This window comes from Balaenoptera ricei, chromosome 6, assembly GCF_028023285.1.
Source record: "Balaenoptera ricei isolate mBalRic1 chromosome 6, mBalRic1.hap2, whole genome shotgun sequence".
Classification (NCBI taxonomy): domain Eukaryota; kingdom Metazoa; phylum Chordata; class Mammalia; order Artiodactyla; family Balaenopteridae; genus Balaenoptera; species Balaenoptera ricei.
In genome coordinates this window covers 92,510,550-92,531,313 of record NC_082644.1, presented here as the reverse complement: position 1 = coordinate 92,531,313, position 20,764 = coordinate 92,510,550, and the positions used below count along the sequence as shown (strand labels likewise).

At 37.5% G+C, this 20,764-nt stretch overlaps 1 protein-coding gene across 1 annotated transcript in view; it reads left to right on the top strand.

The window, feature by feature from the left end:
* The window catches only part of GRIN3A (glutamate ionotropic receptor NMDA type subunit 3A), a 149,345-nt gene that overhangs the window by 35,784 nt on the left and 92,797 nt on the right, over positions 1–20,764 (top strand). Inside the window, exon 2 of the mRNA XM_059926515.1 lies at positions 11,535–12,139. Coding sequence (XP_059782498.1) covers positions 11,535–12,139 — 605 coding nt within the window. The remainder of the gene's footprint in view (positions 1–11,534; positions 12,140–20,764) is intronic.

Genomic DNA, 20,764 nt, shown 5'->3' with positions numbered 1-20,764 from the left:
TGGTAAGATGGAAATTTACTTAGATACTATTTAAGGTCATGCTAATACTATTTCTAGTATTAAACTGGTCAATGTCAGGTAGCAAGCAATGAATGTGAGTCCATCTAATTTTTCAAATGAAATAAGAAGCCATTATGCAACTAAATTGATTCTATAAATTTTATGATATTATGAAAATTAATCTGGAATGCTAAACCAGAATATACGAAAGCCATGTTACATCACAATTAGTTGAACCATGGTTTAAATGTACAAAACATGTACTTGTATCAATTTAAAAAGTGGTTTATGGAATCGAGAAAAAAGTTTATGTCAACTGTGGTGTCAGTTAATAGAAATAATCAACATTTAGCTGACTTTTCATTCTTAGTATAATAAAGCAAATCAGCATGTGACATAAGCCATCTCTTAATAATTGTTTCAAGCTGCATTGACATAAAATAATCAAATTTCCATAGGAAATTTAACTTGCATGCTAGACAGTTTATCTGGTGCACATTTCAACAGTTCCCATTATAAGAAAATATGCTGCAGTTTGTCACCGAGAGAGTGTCTATAACAATAGTTTGAATACTTCAATAAATTTTAATTATCTTATAAATCATCTGCCCTGCTGCTAATATAAATGTGGAGGTTCATTCAAATACTACTTAATTTGACGAAAACCTGAGCATGGAAATAGGAACTAAAATCAGTCTTAAACCAACATCTTTATTCCAAAAGTTTTTGAAGTGTAACAAATAATGTTATCCCCTGTAATATGAAGATGAAAAAGTTGGCACAGAATTTGAAAATTATATCTAACTTGAATATTCTATTCTAGAAATGCCTCCTTTACCTCTATCCAGCTTATTGATCCTGCCAACCCCCTACTGTCCAGAAAACAGACATGCAAATGCATCGTGTCCCCTACTGTAACAGTGCTTTCTACTTCATAAATCACTTTCACATGCATATCATCATGTGGTCTCCACACTGTCCTGAGGTAGTTGGTTGACTATTATTATTCTCTTGTCGCAGTTAACGAAGTGGAAGTCAAGTTCCCCAGAACAGTCCTGATATCAAATCCAGTCCACACCCTCCTTAATATTTGCTTATGAGATGGTCTTGATGTATTTTACGTTTATTTGAGACAAAATAGTGACATGAGAGTTATACTCTTTCTAGCTCAAAGTATATTAAAAAGAGGCTGCAAGGAGTTGATGAAAGTTGGCCAACTGACAAAACAAAAGGGGATAGTAGGTAACCCTACGCCGTGGGAGGAAAGAGAAAAAATATACTTTCGAGAGAGGCTCAAGAGCTCCAGCATTTCCATAAGCTCAGCCCTACTTAGTTCAGTCAACATGGAAAGCAGCTGGCTCCGTGGCCCCTGAGCACATCATGGTCCCGCAGTCAGGCACAGTGACTGGTGCTGACATCAGAATGCTCTGAGTCATGAGGGAAGGATCAATTGTGCCAGCCCAAGTAAGTGGGCTAATTTTGTTAACAACACCAATGATAGTAATAAGGCTAACATTTACCAGATACTTACTACATGTCGGGCATGTGAGGACACCTCCTTAATTGTCAGATCCTGACTTCTTCTAGCCTCCTCCTCCCTTCCATGTCATCCATGACCTTCACCTGTAAACTTGGTCTTGCCCCAGTACCCAGGGCTTGTCTGAAATTCAGCAAAGAAGGGTGTGAAGATATTTGCCTCATAATCTAAAACTGAAAAACCAAATCACCATTCCTTTTAGTCTGGCTCAAACTTTGGGCCCTATTTCTTGTCACTGGTCTGCTGCTTTATGTCTAAATTAATCCTCAGTTTGTGTCTTGGTGCTGGTAATAGTATCCTCTAGACTTTAAAGTCCATAAAAGAAAAGACAACTCTGGCCTTATTCGCTACTGTAGTCCCAGTAGTCAGTACCCAATGACTGGCACAAAAGAGATACTCAACTATTCATTCAATAAGCTGAATGTACCACCAGTCTAGCCCTTATACTTCAGTTCTCTTAGCATAATATTCCTAACCTCATCAGCAACAGCATCATTATTATAAGCTACTGCTTACTGTTTACTGTGTGCTGATGTTTTATATATATTATGTTATTTAATACTCACAAACTTTGCAAGGTAGGTGGTATCATTTTCATTGCACAGAAAAGTAAAGTGAAGCTCCACGAGGCTAAATGATTTTCATAAAGTCTACCACACAGAACTGGTAAATGGCAGAGCCACAATTCAAACAAAGGTCTGAGTTACTCCAAATAGAGCCAAAGTATTCTCTCCTCTGGGCTCCCCTGGGAGTTGCAGTGACCTACTGAACCCCAAACCAAGGTTTTGGACCTTGTTGCCTGCTACTAGTCTTTCCTGATGTCAAATGGCCACATTTCCAGTGACTCCCTGTCCCTGGTTCACCTTTTCCTACACTGGGCCATTTTGCCTGTACTGACTGCTCTCTTGAGCACCATATGACTACATATCTTATGTAGCCACATCCTTTTAAACAAAGTCCTCCCCCTCCCCAAGTATACCAGTGACAGTTTTAAGCCCCAGAAATTGTACCTGGGCAGGGTATATCTTGTATGCATGGGCTGAGAGGACAGAGCTCAGAGAGTGAGTGGCAGCTAAAGGCTTTCAAGATTACCAAAGGTCAGGTGAGAGAAACAAAGTATAACCATCCACAACAAAAGGTAGAAGTGGGTGGAACATAGATGAAAGAGTTGAGTATCGATAATTAGATGGATCTAGAATGGGAAAAAATACGTGATCGAAAGCCCAGCACAGGAAGCTTGAGTGATTGCCACAAGCTGACCTGCTATGCCCCTGACTTCTCTTTCTGGAAATCGGCCTAAGGTGAAAAAGGATTGAGTTGGTTCAAAGAGTACCTACTGCATGCATGTGTCTGCTCATTCCTCTGCCTGAAGACATGCATCGCTGTACCCATGGCCTGACATATAATAGCCTTTCAACACTTGCTTTGTTGGATGAATCCATCAGCCAGTTGTTGTTGAAGACAGTGTATCTGTACCAATACTTCCTCCTAAAACTGAGCCAGTCTACCGGTGTCTGCTCTATTTCCAGGAGGAAAGACCAGCTTTCCTCAAACTGCTGCAGTGAAATAGACCACACCCAGCATGATTGGTAGTATTATGCCAACTGTACCATGTATCCATAATCCTGCCTTCTGAAGCATTCCTTGTATTCTACTACTCTCTTATATATTGCTTCATATATCACTCAAAAATCCTGAGGGATATGTCCTAAGATCTTTGTTGACAGTCCCATACATAATAGTCAAACACCATTGTAGATTATAGTTTCGTCCATGAAGTTCAGTAGAATCTAAATGAAAAACTTAAGTGACCTTCTCCAAACTTTCTTATTTTACCAAACACAAAACTGATGTCATTAATTATACCACTGGCTTTCTTTGTTAAATTGTCATTATTGAAGAAACACAAGTCTTGTTTCACAAGAGTTGCTACAAATGGGAGGATGAGGGAAGAAAACGGCTGAGAAGCCGTGTGCATGCTGAGCAGCGGGCTTGGCCCCCCTCACTGGCTCCCGTGTGCCAGCCGCGCAGGGCATGTCATTCTAACCCATACCATGACACATCTTAAAAGGGACTTGATTCCGTGGGCTTTTAGGATTACTTGCAAATAACTGGAGCTATAAATTTTAAATCTACAAATGTCAAGACTCTAATGCACATTTTATTCTTACCAAGTGGAGGGAGCAGTATAGAGTACTGGCCCAAAGCACAGGCTTTCAAGTCTTACAAACTTGGATTTTGGACCCAGGCTCTATTTCTCAGTAGCTATGCAACCTTGGGGAAATTACTCACTCTTTCTGAGCCTCATTTTTGTCATCTGTTAAAGGAGGCTAATCATCGTAATCGCCTCATGAGGTCATTGTGAGGATAAAATAAGACAATATGCAAAAAGCACTAGGGCCATTGGTAGGTATTAGCTTTTCATTTGTATTATTATTATTATTATTAGATTACAATTTCTGGGCAGGGACTATGCCTTATGTTTGCCTGAATCCCTAATGCAACCACAAAAACAGTTAATTTATTTAAAAGCCTGGGCTTCTAAAGGAATAAGCTTTAATTTTCAGAAAGAAAAAGACTTCTATATAATATAGGTCAAATGAGCTGTGCGGTAATGAGAAACAGCAAACCTCCTGCAGCCTCCTTGGCTGAGGAGAAGCGATAGCAGTGTAGGAAGCAGTTCTGAGCCCCTTGAACACCTTTAGCAATCAGCAGACTTAGGAATAGAAGGGAATTTCATCTCCATTAAAAGTAGTGGAAATATTATGCTCACTTGAGCTTTCTGAGCTTTGGCCTAGAAGTCAAAACTAAATGGGTTTGCTTGCCCAGGAAAGAGCTGAGAGAATTTCATCTTTTCTCCTCTCTTAAAGCAAACCCAACCTCATTACCTCTTTTCTTCTGTCAGGGAATATCTCAAAGCATCTGACAAGCTCGTTGCTGCAATGAATCCTGTTTTTGAAACTTTTACTGATCCCTAAAATAGCTGAATCTGTGCTCTTGGGAAGAACAAAGATTGATGGGGGATCTCCAACAACTGGCACCCAAAATTCCTTAACTCGTGATGTCACACTGGAGCTAGTTACCAAAGAAAGAAGTTTTTTGCTTTGGGGATTTTTTATGGGGGGGTGTGCTCTGCTGTGAATATGATGTCTTCCAAATAAATAGCGGCTCCCATCCTGAGATGGAGTTGCTCTTTTCCTGCTAAGGAGTTGGTATAATTGGTATTTGTAAAAGATATTTATTGCAGGGACCATTGGGTGAAACTAGAAAAGAGAAAGGAAAAAGAGCAATAGCAAAGAAAAAAATTGTATTGCAGTCACTTTAGCAGGCATGTCCAACACAATGACTTAACTCTAAGAAAACTGTAACAACTATTACTTACTGGGCCTTCACTCTGGGCCAGTTACTTTCCATGCATTATCACATTCTCACATTTAATTCTCTAAATGATTCTGTAAGGTAGGAGGAAGTATCTTCCTTGTTTTAGAGATGAGAAATTTATGACTCAGAGACACTGAGTGACTTGTTGAAAGCCACATGGCTTGTAAATGATGGAGCCAGAAGCTAAGGATAGGTTGCTGGGACTACTAAGTCCTAAGCACAAAACTTACTGTCCCACAAAAGGAGAGAAAAGCTCAGCTTACTGAAGACAGTGGTCCAGCCAGAAGGGACAGTTTAGGATTTGAGCAAGAACATTGAAGACACTGCAAAAGGGAATGGTAAAGAATCAAGCAGAGGGGACTTCCCTGGTGGCATAGTGGTTAAGAACCCACCTGCCAATGCAGGGGACACGGGTTCGAGCCCTGGTCCGGGAAGATCCCACATGCTGCAGAGCAACTAAGCCCCTGCACCACAGCTACTGAGCCTGCGCTCTACTGCCCACAAGCCACAACTACTGAGCCCATGTGCCACAGCTACTGAAGCCCACATGCCTAGAGCCTGAGCTCCGCAACAAGAGAAGCCACTGCAATAAGAAGCCTGTGCACCGTAAAGAAGAGTAGCCCCCACTCACTGCAACTAGAGAAACCCCGCACACAGCAACGAAGACCCAACGCAGCCAAGAATAAATAAATAAATAAATAAAATTAAAAAAAAAAAAAGAATCAAGCAGAGGGAATGTAGAAGCAGGTAGTGGCTCCAACCATTTGTCTGGGACTAGGAAGATTGTACCTAGTCAAAGAGGAATGGATGGTCAGAATGAAACTACATTTTTAGTTAAATGTGTATTTTTTTAAAAATCAATATTTGTGTTTACATATATATAGTGATTAATCATTTTTATACACATCCCTTATTTTTTCTAAAGTCCCAATTAGAGAGTGCTTATACAGTGCAAATATGTGCATCCACCTACCCTACGAATCATAATTATTACACTTTTCCTGGGATACTCTTTCCCCTTTCCTAGTCTTGCTACACGCTATTAGTTTCATTTACAGTAATTTCTATAATTTATAATTATATTAAGTGTTTATTTGTCTACTTATCTGTAAATTGTCTATCTCTCACCCACTGTATAGACAACAGGAAATTTTTTTACAGAGTATGGCTCACAGTAGGAGCTTAAAATTAATTTTCTTGATTGAATGAATGCTCAGTCAAGGGTTCTATTTCCTGATTGATTAGTAAATGTTCTTTAAATTTTGTGACCATTAACTCTGTCAAATATGTTGCAAATATTCTTTTGTTTCTCATATTCCTTTTTTTGTTTGTTTATGAGAGGTGTTTAATGCTGGAAATAAAGCATACTGTAATATTTAGTTTAATGTATTTCTCTTTATCATTGTGATTTCTGACACATTTACCTATTTGCTCTAACTTTTAATGATTTGACATTGTACTTTAAACTCTTAAATGGCCTGGAATTTATTTTTAATATATGGTAGAACTAGGACTTTAAATGATATTTATTTTCCCAAATAATCTATTTTCTCAACTCCTAACTTCATATGTGTTTCTTCTGTATTCCTTTATAATTTTCAGTGTATAGTATTCAATATATTAATATAGTATATTAAATCAATGTGCTTCTTAATGTGCATTAACATCTGTTCTATTTATTTACCTGTTAATCCTTTTGTTAATACTTACCTGTTTTAATTATTATGGTTATATAAAAATTGCCTTTTCTGTTGTGTTCTAATACTCTTAAGGCACGGCCCCTCTATCTTTTTATTTTTCCTCATTTTCTTAACCTTCTTGCCTGGTTTTTGTTTCTGTGGAATTTTAATCTTTTACTAGTTGTAAATCCACTGTGCTCCATAACTGCTAAAGCAATCTTCCCTTACACAATTGAATAAATCTCTGACACTTCTGCAATTCTCTGACACTGGCAACTGCACTGCTGTCTTAGCAACTCCTCTCTCCTTCCAGCTCTGCACTTGACTTGTTGAGATTTCATTCCATCAGTGCATTTCAACATGGCCATTTCCCATCCACACTTCTGGCCCATACTTTTGGGAATGTCAGCCCCCAAATAATGTAGAAGCAGATTATGATGGGAATAAACCCCTAAAACTCAATGAAGTGGAGTGGTGTGTTATCTTGCTTAGAAATAAAGACTCAATTCAAAGTATAGGAAAATTACATTAGAAAATTCCTTAAGTTAGCGAAAACATAGAAACGACCTAAGTGTCCATCAAAAGATGAGTGGATAAAGCAGATGTGTGATACACACACACACACACACACACACACACACACACACAATGGAATATTACTCAGCCATAAAAAAGGATGAAATCTTGCCACTTGTGACAACATGGATGGGTCTAGAGGGTATTATGCTAATTGAAGTAAGTCAGACAGAGAAAGACAAGTACCATATGGTTTCACTTATATGTGGAATCTAAAAAACAAAACGAATCAACATACAAAAACAAAGCAGAAACAGACATAGATAAAGAGAACAAACTGGTGGTTGCCAGAGGTTGGGGCGGAGGTTGGATGAAATAGGTGAAAGAGACTAAGAGATACAAACTACCAGTTATAAAATAAATAACTTATGAGGAAGTATTAGACAGCTTAAGGAATATAGTAGTCAATAATACTGTAATAATTTTGAATGGTGACAGGTGGTTACCAGACTTATTATAGTGATCATTTCATAATATATTTGAATGTCAAATCACTGTTGCACACCTGAAATTGACATAATGTTGTACATTAACTATACTTCAGTTTTTAAAAATTACCTATTTAATTTGGCATATATGATTTTGTGTATATAACTGTGTGTAATAACATGTATTTATTACAATACATAATACCTATATATAATAGTCATAGGTAATAAAGAATACACTCACTTAGGATAATTAGAATTATCAGTACTACTTAACTTCATTTTTCTCTCCCCCTACCTCTTCCTACTGAGCCTGTATATTTTAATTTATATAAATTGAATGCACTTATGAAGCAGTTTTTACTGTCAGCATGGTTGAGAGAGGCTTCCTGACTCAAGTTGTTTTGTTATTGGATCTCTGATTTAGGAGATAAACAATGTAGAAATTTTTTTTTAAATTATACCTTCCTTCAGGCCATGGGTTGTTCTTCTGCAAACAGCAACCTATCTGTCAGACATAGATTTTGATTCTCAGTTTCATTTGATAGGTCTTGTTTAATTTTTGTCCCAGATTTTGATGAAAGTTTTACTATTAGGCTTGAATTTTTTGTTATAAGTTTTCATATCTGTGTGTGTGTGTCATGCACACACACGCACACGCACCTTTCCCTTGATTATTATATGGATAGAAATAAGGAGATTTTGCTTCTGAGGCTGCCAGATAAATACAATATCACTATATGTTTCTAAACTATTATTTAATAAATATTTACTTGAAGAATTGTGTTCCTTAAATTCATGTAAGGATTAACTTCCACATCTAGACTTTCTTACTAGAATTGTTTGTAGGGATGAGTGTGATTATACGGATCACATAATCCACGGGGAGGGGCTTTCATTTTACTCCTCTGTCACTTTCTCATGCCAAATGCATTTGTCTCTCTGGTGCTGAATGCTCAATGTGATTAGCTAATTTTACTTCCCTATTTAGCAAGAGGAGAATATTTTCATCTCTGCCTCCATTAGAACATGATCCTCACATACTGATTTAATGAATCTCTCTGTAGGAAGTGGATAGATGGGCCTTTGTCCCCACTGGGGGCAAAATATTGGGTCGTACAGCTCTGCTGGAAATGGTTTTCTTCCCAGTCTTTCAGTGACAAGATTATGATCATAGCCCAGGATGGACAAAAGAAAATTCCAGTTGATAAATACTATCTCTGGTTAACTAATAACTGTGTTAGAAGAGATGATTGAGATATGGTCCTTATCCTAAAGGAGCTTCCAGTCTAGTGTGAGAGATAAACACTTAACCAAATAACTAACTTACAGTATGAAGGGTGCTGTAATAGAGGGATGAACAAAATGACACCCTGACATAGACATGAGACGATTAATTCTGCTTGGGCGACAGTCAGAGGAGCAGTCAAACAAAAACCCAGTTCACCATTGCAGGAAATCAAAAGGGCCAAAATACTGTGAGAAAAAAAGCTCAGCAGCAGAAACAGTAGTAAGTGGAACGTAAGCTAGTTTCTGGAAATCTGCATGCAAGAGTTGAGTTCTGAAGGATGAATATGAATATAGGCAAGTACATTCACAGGTGGAGAATTCAACATATCAAATTTGTGTAGATGTGAAAATGCTCACTCTGACACAAGAAAAATAAATTGTCCACTATGACCTGTCTTGGGGTACATGTTTGGAGTGTTAGAGGTGAAGTTTGAAATTTGTCCTATGGGTGATTCAGAGGTTATGGTGCAGAAGAATGATACGGTCATATTTATGTTTTAGAAAGAAAACTGGCAACAGAATAGGGAACTGAGGCCAAGAAAACAGTTGGGAATAATTTGTTCCTGCCAGCTAAATGCATAGCTTGCCTTCCATTGCTCATTGATTCTGAAAGAGGGTTAAGGCACAGGAGGATATAAAAAGGAAGAAGGAAAGGAAGAAAGTTAAAAGAGGAGGACAGAAAGAACTCTCTGGAGCAATTTATATTCATCAGTAGTAAGAGTGAGGAAATGAAGCTTCTGGTCCTTTATCTTATATGGCATCCCAAGCCTAGAAACAGGAACTACCTACCTCCTTGGTTTTTTGACACCTTTCTCTTTTTGCTTCTTCCATCTGACCTTGTCACTAAATTTTAATTTTAAAAAAACCTTTTTTTAAATCACTCTTCCTATCATTACCAACACTGGCTTCCAGTTTAAACCCTTAGCACCTAATCGAAATCTTAGAAGGCTTATTTTCCCTCTCCCTTTTGAATGCTACCCATAGATGATCCTCCAAAAGCTCTGGTTTTATCATTACAAGTCTTGCTCAAAAGCTTAATTTGCAAAAGTCAAGTTATCAAAATAAATTTTAAGACTCCCTCCTACTTACCATTATGATTACTCTCATTTACTGCCTTTGGTCATAGTTTTTCTCCCATAAATTCCTTTGGAATCCTCACTCCTTATTCTACACATATCAGAATCCTTTTAACCCTTCAAAGAATTCAAAGTTCAGTTCAAACTCTATTTCTTGTTATACACTTTTTGGTAGATGAAGGAAGGCCACACTTCTTTCCTTTTGTACAAGGGCATGAAATCTTACTGAGAAAGCCCTCCTCATGTTATTGACCTGAATGTTTGGCAAGTTCTGAAAAATAGTTCAATAGTCTAATAGCTCCAAAATGGGACCATATTTAGTTCAATTTGGACTGTGTCTATTGTACACTACATTGTGTAAAGCATTGTGCTAACCATCCTCAGGATGTCAGTGTTAAAGGATAAATATGTCAAAAGTCTGCTCTCAGGAAGAACAACTAACAGATTCATTCATTAGAGGACTATTTCCACTTCATCTATATGATTAATAGTTTGTGATTTTTCAAATAAGGTACTTTTCTTTCATTGAGTTGGTGAGTTCTATAAGTAGATGAAATTGTGGTGGAAGTTACATAAATGGATTTAAATGGCACACATTTCACCTTTCACAGCAAGAATCCAGTCTCAGTAGATACAGAAATGCAATCAAACCTTCAATATTAGACTATGTATTTAATTTTTATGAGTATATTGTTAATTATTCCATATGTATTAGTGTATTTAGGCTGCTGTAACACAGACTGGGTAGCTTGTAAAAAACAGAATTTCATTTCTCACAATTCTGGACGCTAGAAGTTCAAAATCAGGGTCCCAGCATGGTGGCAGACTGCCAGCTTCTCACTGTGTCCTCATATTGTGGAAGGGATAAGGGAATTCTTTTGAGCCTCTCGGACATTAATCTCATTCATGAGGGTTCGGCCCTCATGACCTAATTACTTCCCAAAGGCCCCATCACCTCATACCATCACATTGGGGATTAGGATTTCAACATATGAATTTTGGGGAACATAAACATTCAAATATAGCACCACATATATTAAATGTGCCTTCCTCAGGGGCTAGAAGTTTGGGAAACTATGATGCATCCTTTTTCCACACCATCCTAAATACAAGCACCTGCACTGTTTTAAGATTTTTCTACTAGTAGTTTTAAAGGAAAGCAAAAGTAATTTCTTTCAATTATTTCACCTGACAGGAAAATTGAACAAATGAGTTAAGAAGAGGGATAGTTAGAAATGGGATGCCTAAAGGAGACTGTTTGTAGGAAGTAGACAAGCCTGATAAAAATTTAAGACTAAATGTATAGTTGTGTCACCCCTGACATTTACACCAAGAATCATCTGCCCTTTGGTAGTTTGAGCAAAAATTATAAGGAAATCAGTTGTAAGGAATCAATTCCGTTAGACAGGAATCATAGCTTTCAAAATTATGGGAATTTTATCCCAGAGGCACTTGAATATCATAGGGAAAAATAAAAGATGAAGCCTCATAAGAAAGCAAAAGTACCCTATATTATAATCTTTGGCCATTACTTTCTAATTCTTCTTTTTCGTATCTTTAAATACAGAATCCCCTTCACCTCCAACTGAGTTTAGAAAATTCATTAAGTTCTGATGCTGATGTCACTGTCTCAATCCTGACCATGAACAACTGGTACAATTTTAGCTTGTTGCTGTGCCAGGAAGACTGGAACATCACCGACTTCCTCGTCCTTACCCAGAATAATTCCAAGTTCCACCTGGGCTCTATCTTCAACATCACCATCAACCTCTCCTCCACTGAGGACCTCTTGAGCTTCCTGCAGGTCCAGCTTGAGAGCGTTAAGAACAGTACACCCACAATGGTGATGTTTGGCTGCGACATGGAAAGTATCCGGCGGATTTTCGAAATTACCACCCAGTTTGGGGTAGCACCCCCTGAGCTTCGTTGGGTGCTGGGGGATTCCCAGAATGTTGAGCAACTGAGGACAGAAGGTCTGCCCTTAGGGCTCATTGCTCATGGAAAAACAACACAGTCTGTCTTTGAGTACTATGTACAAGATGCCATGGAACTGGTCGCAAGAGCTGTGGCCACAGCCACCATGATCCAGCCAGAACTTGCTCTCATTCCCAGCACGATGAACTGCATGGATGTGGAAACTGCAAATCTCACTTCAGGACAATATTTATCAAGGTAGGATGCAAGACCTGGTTTACATCCCCAATCACAGGGCTGTGATAGGAAGTATAATCTCCCTATCTATCCCATTTGCAGAAAGCACATGGCATATAGTGGGGAATCCTCAGTCCCACTTTTAAATCCTGGCTTAGTCCCATACTAGCTATGTGTTCTTGGCAAGCTATTTAAAAACTCTGAGCCTCAGTTTTCTAATTAGTAAACTAAGATAATATTAAATAGCTTGACATATTATAATAAAGACACCACAAAATTCTATATGAAAAGTACCTAACACTGCTCAGCTCATAGTAGATGCACAACAAATGTTTCCATCCCTGCTCACTCATTCCTATATCAACAGACTTGGACAAATCTCTCTAAATCTATACAGAGAAAAAAATTAGTCACGCTGGAGATAGACTTTTCTCTCTACTCCCAGGCCATGATGAATAAGGCAGAATAGAGAAGGGACTAAAGACATAGACCCTGGAGCCAGACTCCCTATGCTTGAATTTTAGCTTTGCATGACTTGGTCAAGTGATTTAACTTCTCTGAGCCTTAGTTTCCTATGTCCTATACCCATTTATGTAAAAAAGATATAACAGTAGATCCTACTATCCATGGAGGAGTTGTGATAGGTAGATGGTAGATGATAGGTAAGTAGATAGATAGATAGATAGAACTAAGAGTTCCACAAGAGTAAAATGTATACCTTTCTTTTCCAGTTCCTCAATCTGGTTCAGAATCTAGAATGAAAAAGCCTGTTTAAGTTAAAGAATAATTCATCCTATAGACATGGTTTTCATGATCCCTGGAAAAAGGAGAAATCCTTAAAGGATATTTTAAAGGGGCCTAGATTTTTTCCTGAAATGGCGCACCTACGGTCAGAGAGGCCAAATCAGAGAATTATTGCTGTTTCAGAGATGAAGGCTTAGCTATAGTCTGGCCCCATTTTAGGAAGTCCTCTTGGAACAGGGACATTTGACTGTGTTGAGGAGCACAAGGTAACCTCATGGTGTCTTGCCTTTAAGACATGAACGTTTGAGGAAAGATCAGAAGGTGCAAAGCATTTTACTTTTAATTTCACATGTATGGATTGAGCACGTACTATGCGCAAGGCAACATGCTAAATGCCATATATATGGCAGAGTTTAAGCACAGCCTACACACTCCTTAAAGAATGTTGTTAATAAAATAAAATATCTCAAAAATTCACTTATTAGGAATCTATAAATGATAAAATTAGATGTCCTATCATCAAATGAACTTTCCATTTTTTCCATAATGTTATTTGAATTTCCTCAAGATTAAAGTCTATGAAAAAAAAATAAGGTCTACGCATGTTTTATTTTATAGCCACTATCCAAAACTAATCTGTTTTTTTTTTTTTTAATCTTTTTTTTTTTTGGCTGCATTGGGTCTTCGTTGCTGTGCATGGGCTTTCTCTAGTTGTGGCGAGCAGGGGCTGCTCTTTGTTGTGGTGTGCCGGCTTCTCATTGTGGTGGCTTCTCTTGTTGCGGAGCATGGGTTCTAGGGTGCGCAGGCTTCATAGTTGTGGCACGCGGGCTCAGTAGTTGTGGTGCACGGGCTCAGTTGCTCCGCGGCATGTGGGATCTTCCCAGACCAGGGCTCGAACCCATGTCCCCTGCACTGGCAGGCAGATCCTTAACCACTGCACCACCAGGGAAGTCCTAATCTACTGTTTTTCAACTAGCACTTCACTGAGGCTCAGGATTTTATCTGGGATAAGAAACATCCTCCTTCATAACAAAAATATAAGCAAAGCCTTTAGTTATAATTTCAAATAGTCATTATTTTGGAAGGACAATCTTAAACAATAGACAGGAAAAACCACTTGTGAAAACTATATTAAATTTTTTAATGTCTTTCTGTCTTATATAAAATGGAGAGCACAAGAAAAATAATTCTGTTTGGATCCTAAAAATGTTTAGAAGCTACAGAGAGAAATATTTGTTGACTTGGGTTGTATATACTTTAGGGGTTCATTTTATCAAGATCAAACTGATCTTTCTGGCTCCTCAAAATTTAATTTATATTAAAGTTATGTGCCTCCTTCTATAAAGATCTCATGGCACTTTGTACCTGAAATTATATGATGGTACTTAGTCTATTCCATCATCATTATTTGTCTATGTGTCTGACTTCTGAACTAAAATATAAATTCTATTAAGTGGAGACACTACTGAACTTAGTTTAATGCCTGGCATATAGCAGCTACTTAATAGACATTTATTGAAATTAACGTAGAAAGAAAAGGAAATTTTATATTATATTTACAACCTACACCATCTGTTGTTCTAGAAGAATAATGGGTGGTTAATAAATAAAATTTTGTCTAAATTAAAAACAGAGTTTTTTTAACTTACCTAGATACCATCCGGTTTTCTTTTCCTTTTTTTTTTTTGATAGAATGTTAGGTTAGCAGATAACCTCTGCCCTTGTGGCTACTTCCACATGATTATTCCACAAACTTCGAAAGTTGTGAAAGAAGAATGTGAGGTTTGGAGCCTGGAAGCAATTCACAGTGTATACAGGTCAGCAACAATATTTTCATCTCCGTGGATGTGTTTGAGAATGAACTTAAAGAACTTCAGGAAATATGCCTAGGACTTCTTAAACTCCCTGAGGAATACAGTCAAAGAGAAAGTTTCAAAGTGTTCAGGAAAGGGTCAAGGGAAGTGAGCAAAAGCCTTCAAGGAGTCTTTATAATGAATAACTGAAAAGCTGCCTTAAGCTATAAAACATCTGTGGATTTTTCATCATCCTTATTTATTTTGTTGAATACAGTCTTTTTAGAAAGTTCGTTATTCTCAGTCCATAAGTCACATCTCCATATAGTAATTTTCTTAATTATTCCTAAATTTTGTGAGGCTGACCCTACTTCCTCACTGCATAATGAAAGTCGTGAGGATAATGAGCCGTGAATATCGAGTGTCAGAGTTATGCAAGCTTTCATTTCTCACACAGTCATTTTCAGTTTAGGCTGACAGAATTGTTAACATTTTAAAATGTTAATGAAATCACCAAAAACGTGGCTTTTTCAGCATAGGCCTTTAGACTAGAAAAAAATCATTTCTCATGGCAGACTACATAGACGTAATAACAGGTAAAAAGGATTTAATTCCTCCTGGGTCCCCACATGCCAGAGCAAACATCCATCATAACTAAATGTAGACAAAACCACTTGGGGGCCAAGTTCATACTGTGATCTTTAACAATTTATTTGCAAGTTGTTTTATTAAATGTTAATTACTTTGAAGCAATGATATCTGATATATTATTTGGCAGTAACTTCACAAATACATGTGCAAAGGTGTTTCTGTGTAGTCAGTGACTATTTGTTGAACTAGGGTGAGGCAGACAAAATGAAGAGTTGCATCCTGCCATTTTGGAGCTGGCAGCCTAGTGCATGAGGTTGAAAAGTAAGTAAATGGTTATAAAACAAAGGGATATGTTATTCTTAAAAATAGAAATATGTTCAAATACACAGAGGAGGAAATAATTAACTCTTCTCAGAGAGTTGATGATGAGGAAGAAATACTGGAACTGGATCTTGATAAATGAATAGGAGTTTTCTGGTTTGGAGCAAACATTTCCTCACAGGCACAGAAAATGGCATATGCAAATTTACCAAGATCTGAAAGAAATTTAGTACAGTTGGCGTGTACATTGCATACGAAGAGAATCTGACATGATTCTGGAAAAGTTGTTAATTTGATAGCATGCCACACAAAGCTTTTATGCCAAGCTAAGGAGTATGCATTTTATATGCAGTCTGGATGTCACTTGAATAGCAGAACATTAGGGATGACATATTTATAAAATCATAATCCTGTAACAAATTAACCAAATAAAGTAATACAGCATAAAATCCTTGCGAGTAATTTTTTAAAAACCATTAAGATATAAAAAATTTTTATTTCTCCAAATCTGTTTAAGCTTTGCCCACATTTACTCCCTTACCTCATTCTAAACACCAGACTCTGTTGAAAATGAATAGGAGTTTGAGGACTTCCCTGCTGTTCTTAGGGTTAGGATTTGCCCATGCTTATCTGAAGGCCCAGGGTGGTAATGAATCTATGTTTTTGGAGAGAGAGTCCCTTGAGTTATTCATAGCCTGGTCAAAGGCAGTTATCCTTCCTTTAATAATTCCAAGACCCTAGACATCGACAGACACCTTGTTCCCCTTGGCCTAAGAAGTCCCTGACCCTTTAGCTAATTAATCATAGTCCTGATAGTTATTCTAGCTTCTCAGCAGGCTATGGAATCATGCCTTTCTTCTTGGAATAGCTTCTGCACTTCAGTTCTGTATCAAGTGGGCAGTGATTAATTCATTTATTCATCCACAAACGTATGTTGAAGCTTACTAATATTAGGCTAGGACCTTAGCTAATGCTGGAGACACAAAGAATAGAAAACAGGGGCCCTGCTCCCAGGAAGCTTACAACCCCGTTCTTTTGTTCTTTCAGCGAGAGACAATATGCTCCTCCACTTATCCATATTTTTTATCCATTTTTTTTGACCTAGCAGTTTGGTTATCATTCCTCACTGAGACAACACCCATTCTACTAGTGATTATCCTCTGGCATTACCTGGCATTGTTAGGCCCTCTCCTCAGTTGTCCTCGAAAAATGGTTCAATGTGCTAGAGAGACTCTTTCCCCTCCAGGCTATCTTTATGCTTACATGGTCAAGCAATACCAAGATTCACTGGCCTTTCATTAATAGTAAATGTTGCTTTATTTATTGATTCTGCATGTATTATCCAGAACATATATGTGCCATGTATTATGAGGCACTAGGAAGCTTCAGAAAAAAAAGACTAAAACAAATACCCATTCAAAAGTCCCAAGGTATAAATTGATGATGTTCCTGGTCTCACTGCTGGATAGTAGAAGAGTTCCAGGAGAACCTGAGGTGGCATGATATAATTCTAATCTGGGGTATTCCCATTCACCTTTACAATAATTTACTGGCATTGTACCCTGCCAAAGTTATTTAATCTCTAGAAAATTTTATTTCCTTAATTATAAGGATTCCTACCTTGAAAAGTTAAGTGGTATGCCTAAGGTCATTCAGTTAGTACTTTATAGGGGAAGGTTTAAACTGTCTAAATCCAAGTTGCAGGCTCTTTCAGAATTAATATAAACTTTCCTTAACTGGGATCCCATTACTTTGTCATTCATATTCTTTCAGCCAAAAGCTATATAAATCAGGAGGTGCGATTACCCACGTGTAAGTGTTCTTGTCCTAAAGACCTCTACTGAGCCAAACTAGTTAGCCTGTGTGTTTCAACATGTACTCAAAAGAAATGCAGTTGCATTGAACCTGAAAGCCAGGGGTTGGATGATGTTAACACTGGTTCCTTGGGTCCCCAAGGAGAACCCATTACTGTGGGGTGACCTAGTGTGTCCAGCTGTTACTCCTAAGTTAACTTTCTCTGCAAGGCTACCACGGAGTCAGTACTTCTAGAAAACACATGCTTTGGTGTCATGAATCTTAAGGACAACAGTTAAGGTCTGTGTTTCCAGATGTTTCCAGTAAGAACTCCTGTCACTGGACTAATTTGGCTAAATCCTTTGAATTTGCCCATCCCTCTATGTCACTTAAGTCATGCCAAGAGCTGTGTCGAAAATCTTCTCTAAGTCATGGGGGCCTCAAATAAGGAACAGTGAAAGACGTGTATTCCCTCAGGACCCTATGTTGAAGAATACAGCTTAAATTTGCTTAATCTAGCTTCCAGCAGGTTTTAAACTGTGGACATTTCCCACATTAGGAGAACTTCCAAGCTTCTCTTTGCCTGAGTGGAAATTGTGATTATATTCTTTGTTGAATACTTTTTACTTTGTATGCATCTACTATAAAATTTGGAAATATGTTAAAAAAAGAGGTATTCTGAATTCTAGATCTATCCCAGGGCCACTTCAACTTCCAGTGGCAAATACTACATAGTGTCCCATTGACAGGGCTATGCTAAGGGAAGGGATATCATCACCTGGACTAGTGCTGGAGCCAGATCTAGAGAGCTAGAAGGAATTAAGGTGGGATATTACACAAAGCAAGAGGAGCCGTCCAAGGGATGGGCACAGGCCATAATTGTGGAGAGAAGTCAAGGTTTATATCAAAAAATGAAAGGAAAGGAAAACAACCTAAGAATATGGAACAGATCTAACTACTGTGGGAGAAAAACACAGAAAAAAAAGTAGTACCAGCTTGCCAGTTGTGCCACATGAAAGCAGAAAAATAGAGCACTATGTCTATGTGTCTGACTTTTTGACTTAGTGATCCCATCACATCACACACACAGCCCAAGAAGTATATTCAAACATGACTCAATCACAAAGATTAGTATTGATATTTTTCTCCTCTTGGGAAAAAAGTCAAGAAGGACAAGAGCTCTCCTTCCACTCTATAGTTTCACTTATTGGCAAAAACAGACCCCAATGGTCCATGTGTGTACGTATGTACATTTAATATGTTATTAAATTGCTGTTTGTTCATTAGCTGATAGAAATCTATTTTAAAAGATGAGCTTTGTAAGTTGTTTTAAAAGAGGATATAGTCAATGGTTACAATGTGGGGCCCTCTGCTTTAAAGATTGAAATTTAGCAATTTCCAATTCCTATTAAATTCCTTATAGTCAGAGAGGTTTCCCATAGAACTAATTTCTATTTTTGATACTCTCCATTGTTCAGGGAGAAATGTACTGGAATTTTAATGCTCTGAATAATCTATAAATTACAATTACAATATTAATACTTCCTGGCTGATTGAGTCCCATTCTTCTGGCAATGTGAGGAAGTGCTCTTGAAGAGACCCATGTCTGATTTGAGCAGAAAACATGTGTTTAATTGCATTTATCCCACAAACATCACTGAGCAGTTATCCTGTCCAGGTACCGTGTTGTGCCTAAGATCCTAAGATGACTCAGTGTGATAGATGCTTAGATGAATGCTGAAGTCTCAGCTGGACAGCCTGCAGTGTTATGAAGCAAAGCAGTGGGAAAGGGAGGATTTGTTCATTCCTCACAGCAACTGTATGGAAGAGACTGCTCTCAGAATGTGGAGAATGTCAAAATCCATGCCGTTGAGGATCTTACAGTCTAAAAAGTCAAAGATGGAGTTAACTGGCCGCAATTAGGTGGTTGCTAGGAAAAGGAAACATAAGGATGACACCAAAGTTTTTGCCCTGAGCAACTGGAAGGATGGAGTTGCCATTAATTAAGATAAAGAAAACTGTAGAAGAATCAGGTTTGTGAGGTGGGTGAGAACCACCAGGAATTCAATTTTGCTAATGTTAAGTTTGAGATAATTCATAGATATCCAAATGGAGTTGTCAAGTAGGTAGGTGGTGATCTTCCAGAGTTCAGGAAGGAGTTCTGGACTGGAGATACAATTTTCCCCAAAGGGAAAAATAAATTTTAAGGATCTATAGAGCAAAACAGATATTCCCAGATACAGATATAGTTAATGGAAGGCAACTGTAACAGGGGAAAAAAGCAAAGATAAGAAGGCAATTTTAAAAGAAATGAAAAACAAATGAGAGCAATAGACATGCAAAGAGACAAGCTGATGCGTGAAAAAAAGATCAAAGTAGAAATAAATATATGACTTATAAACAACTGGGCATGGAAGAAGACACATAAGGATGATGACGCATTTAGACAACACAAAGGTAGATTCATACGTCTCCAAAATGAAGACTGGAAACAACGGGATTATGACAGAACTAGTTCAAGACAAGAAAAGATAACAAATTTATAATGAATATAAAAACATAAGATTAGTAAAACTTTATATGCTGAATAAGAAGAAAAATCAGGGGCAACAGGTCTTAAAATCTTTCAGAACATGGAAACATTATTTACAGTAGGAGATTTTAACTTAACTTTAGTAAATTTTAGAGCAAGTTTTTAAAAAGTAAAAATAATACATGAATATGTAATTAAGCCAATAAATTAAGATAAATACTGCAGTTAACATTCTATTATTAAAGAATATACGAACACAAATATTTCCTCTTCCAAAAACCCAGAAAAGAGAGAGGTGGGAGGAGATCTAGAAAGAAGGAATTAACAAAACCCAAATTAAGTAATTAGAAGAAATCCTAAGATTAGTATAAATGATATTATATACAGTTCTATAGCAACAAATTCTTAGGAGGATATCATTCGCCAAGATGGACCCAGAAAAATAGAAAGTTTAATAGAAGAGATTGAAAAAGTGATTGAAAAATTACAATTTTTTAGAAAGTGGCAGGCCCAGGTAGTTTTACAACTTACTCTTGCAAACTCAAGTGGGAAAACAAAACACTAAACATTTTAGTTGGAATTGATCTAATACATTTCTTATGAAAGTTATTTGCTTTCTGCATTTTTAAGAGTGCCTTCGGTCTCATTTTGAGAGTAATACAATAAACCTTCTCTCAAATGAATTATAAAGGGGAGAGTATAATGAGCTCTATAATTTACTTTTTAAATGCCCTAAATGAGTTAAAGCAATCAAGAGAGAACTTCCACAAGCTCTCTTGTCCATATCCACCCACCTACTTGCCTCTGGACCCTGTATTCTCTCTGCCTTCTCTCATGTCCATACTCCTCTTTTGTCACAGCAAAGAGCAT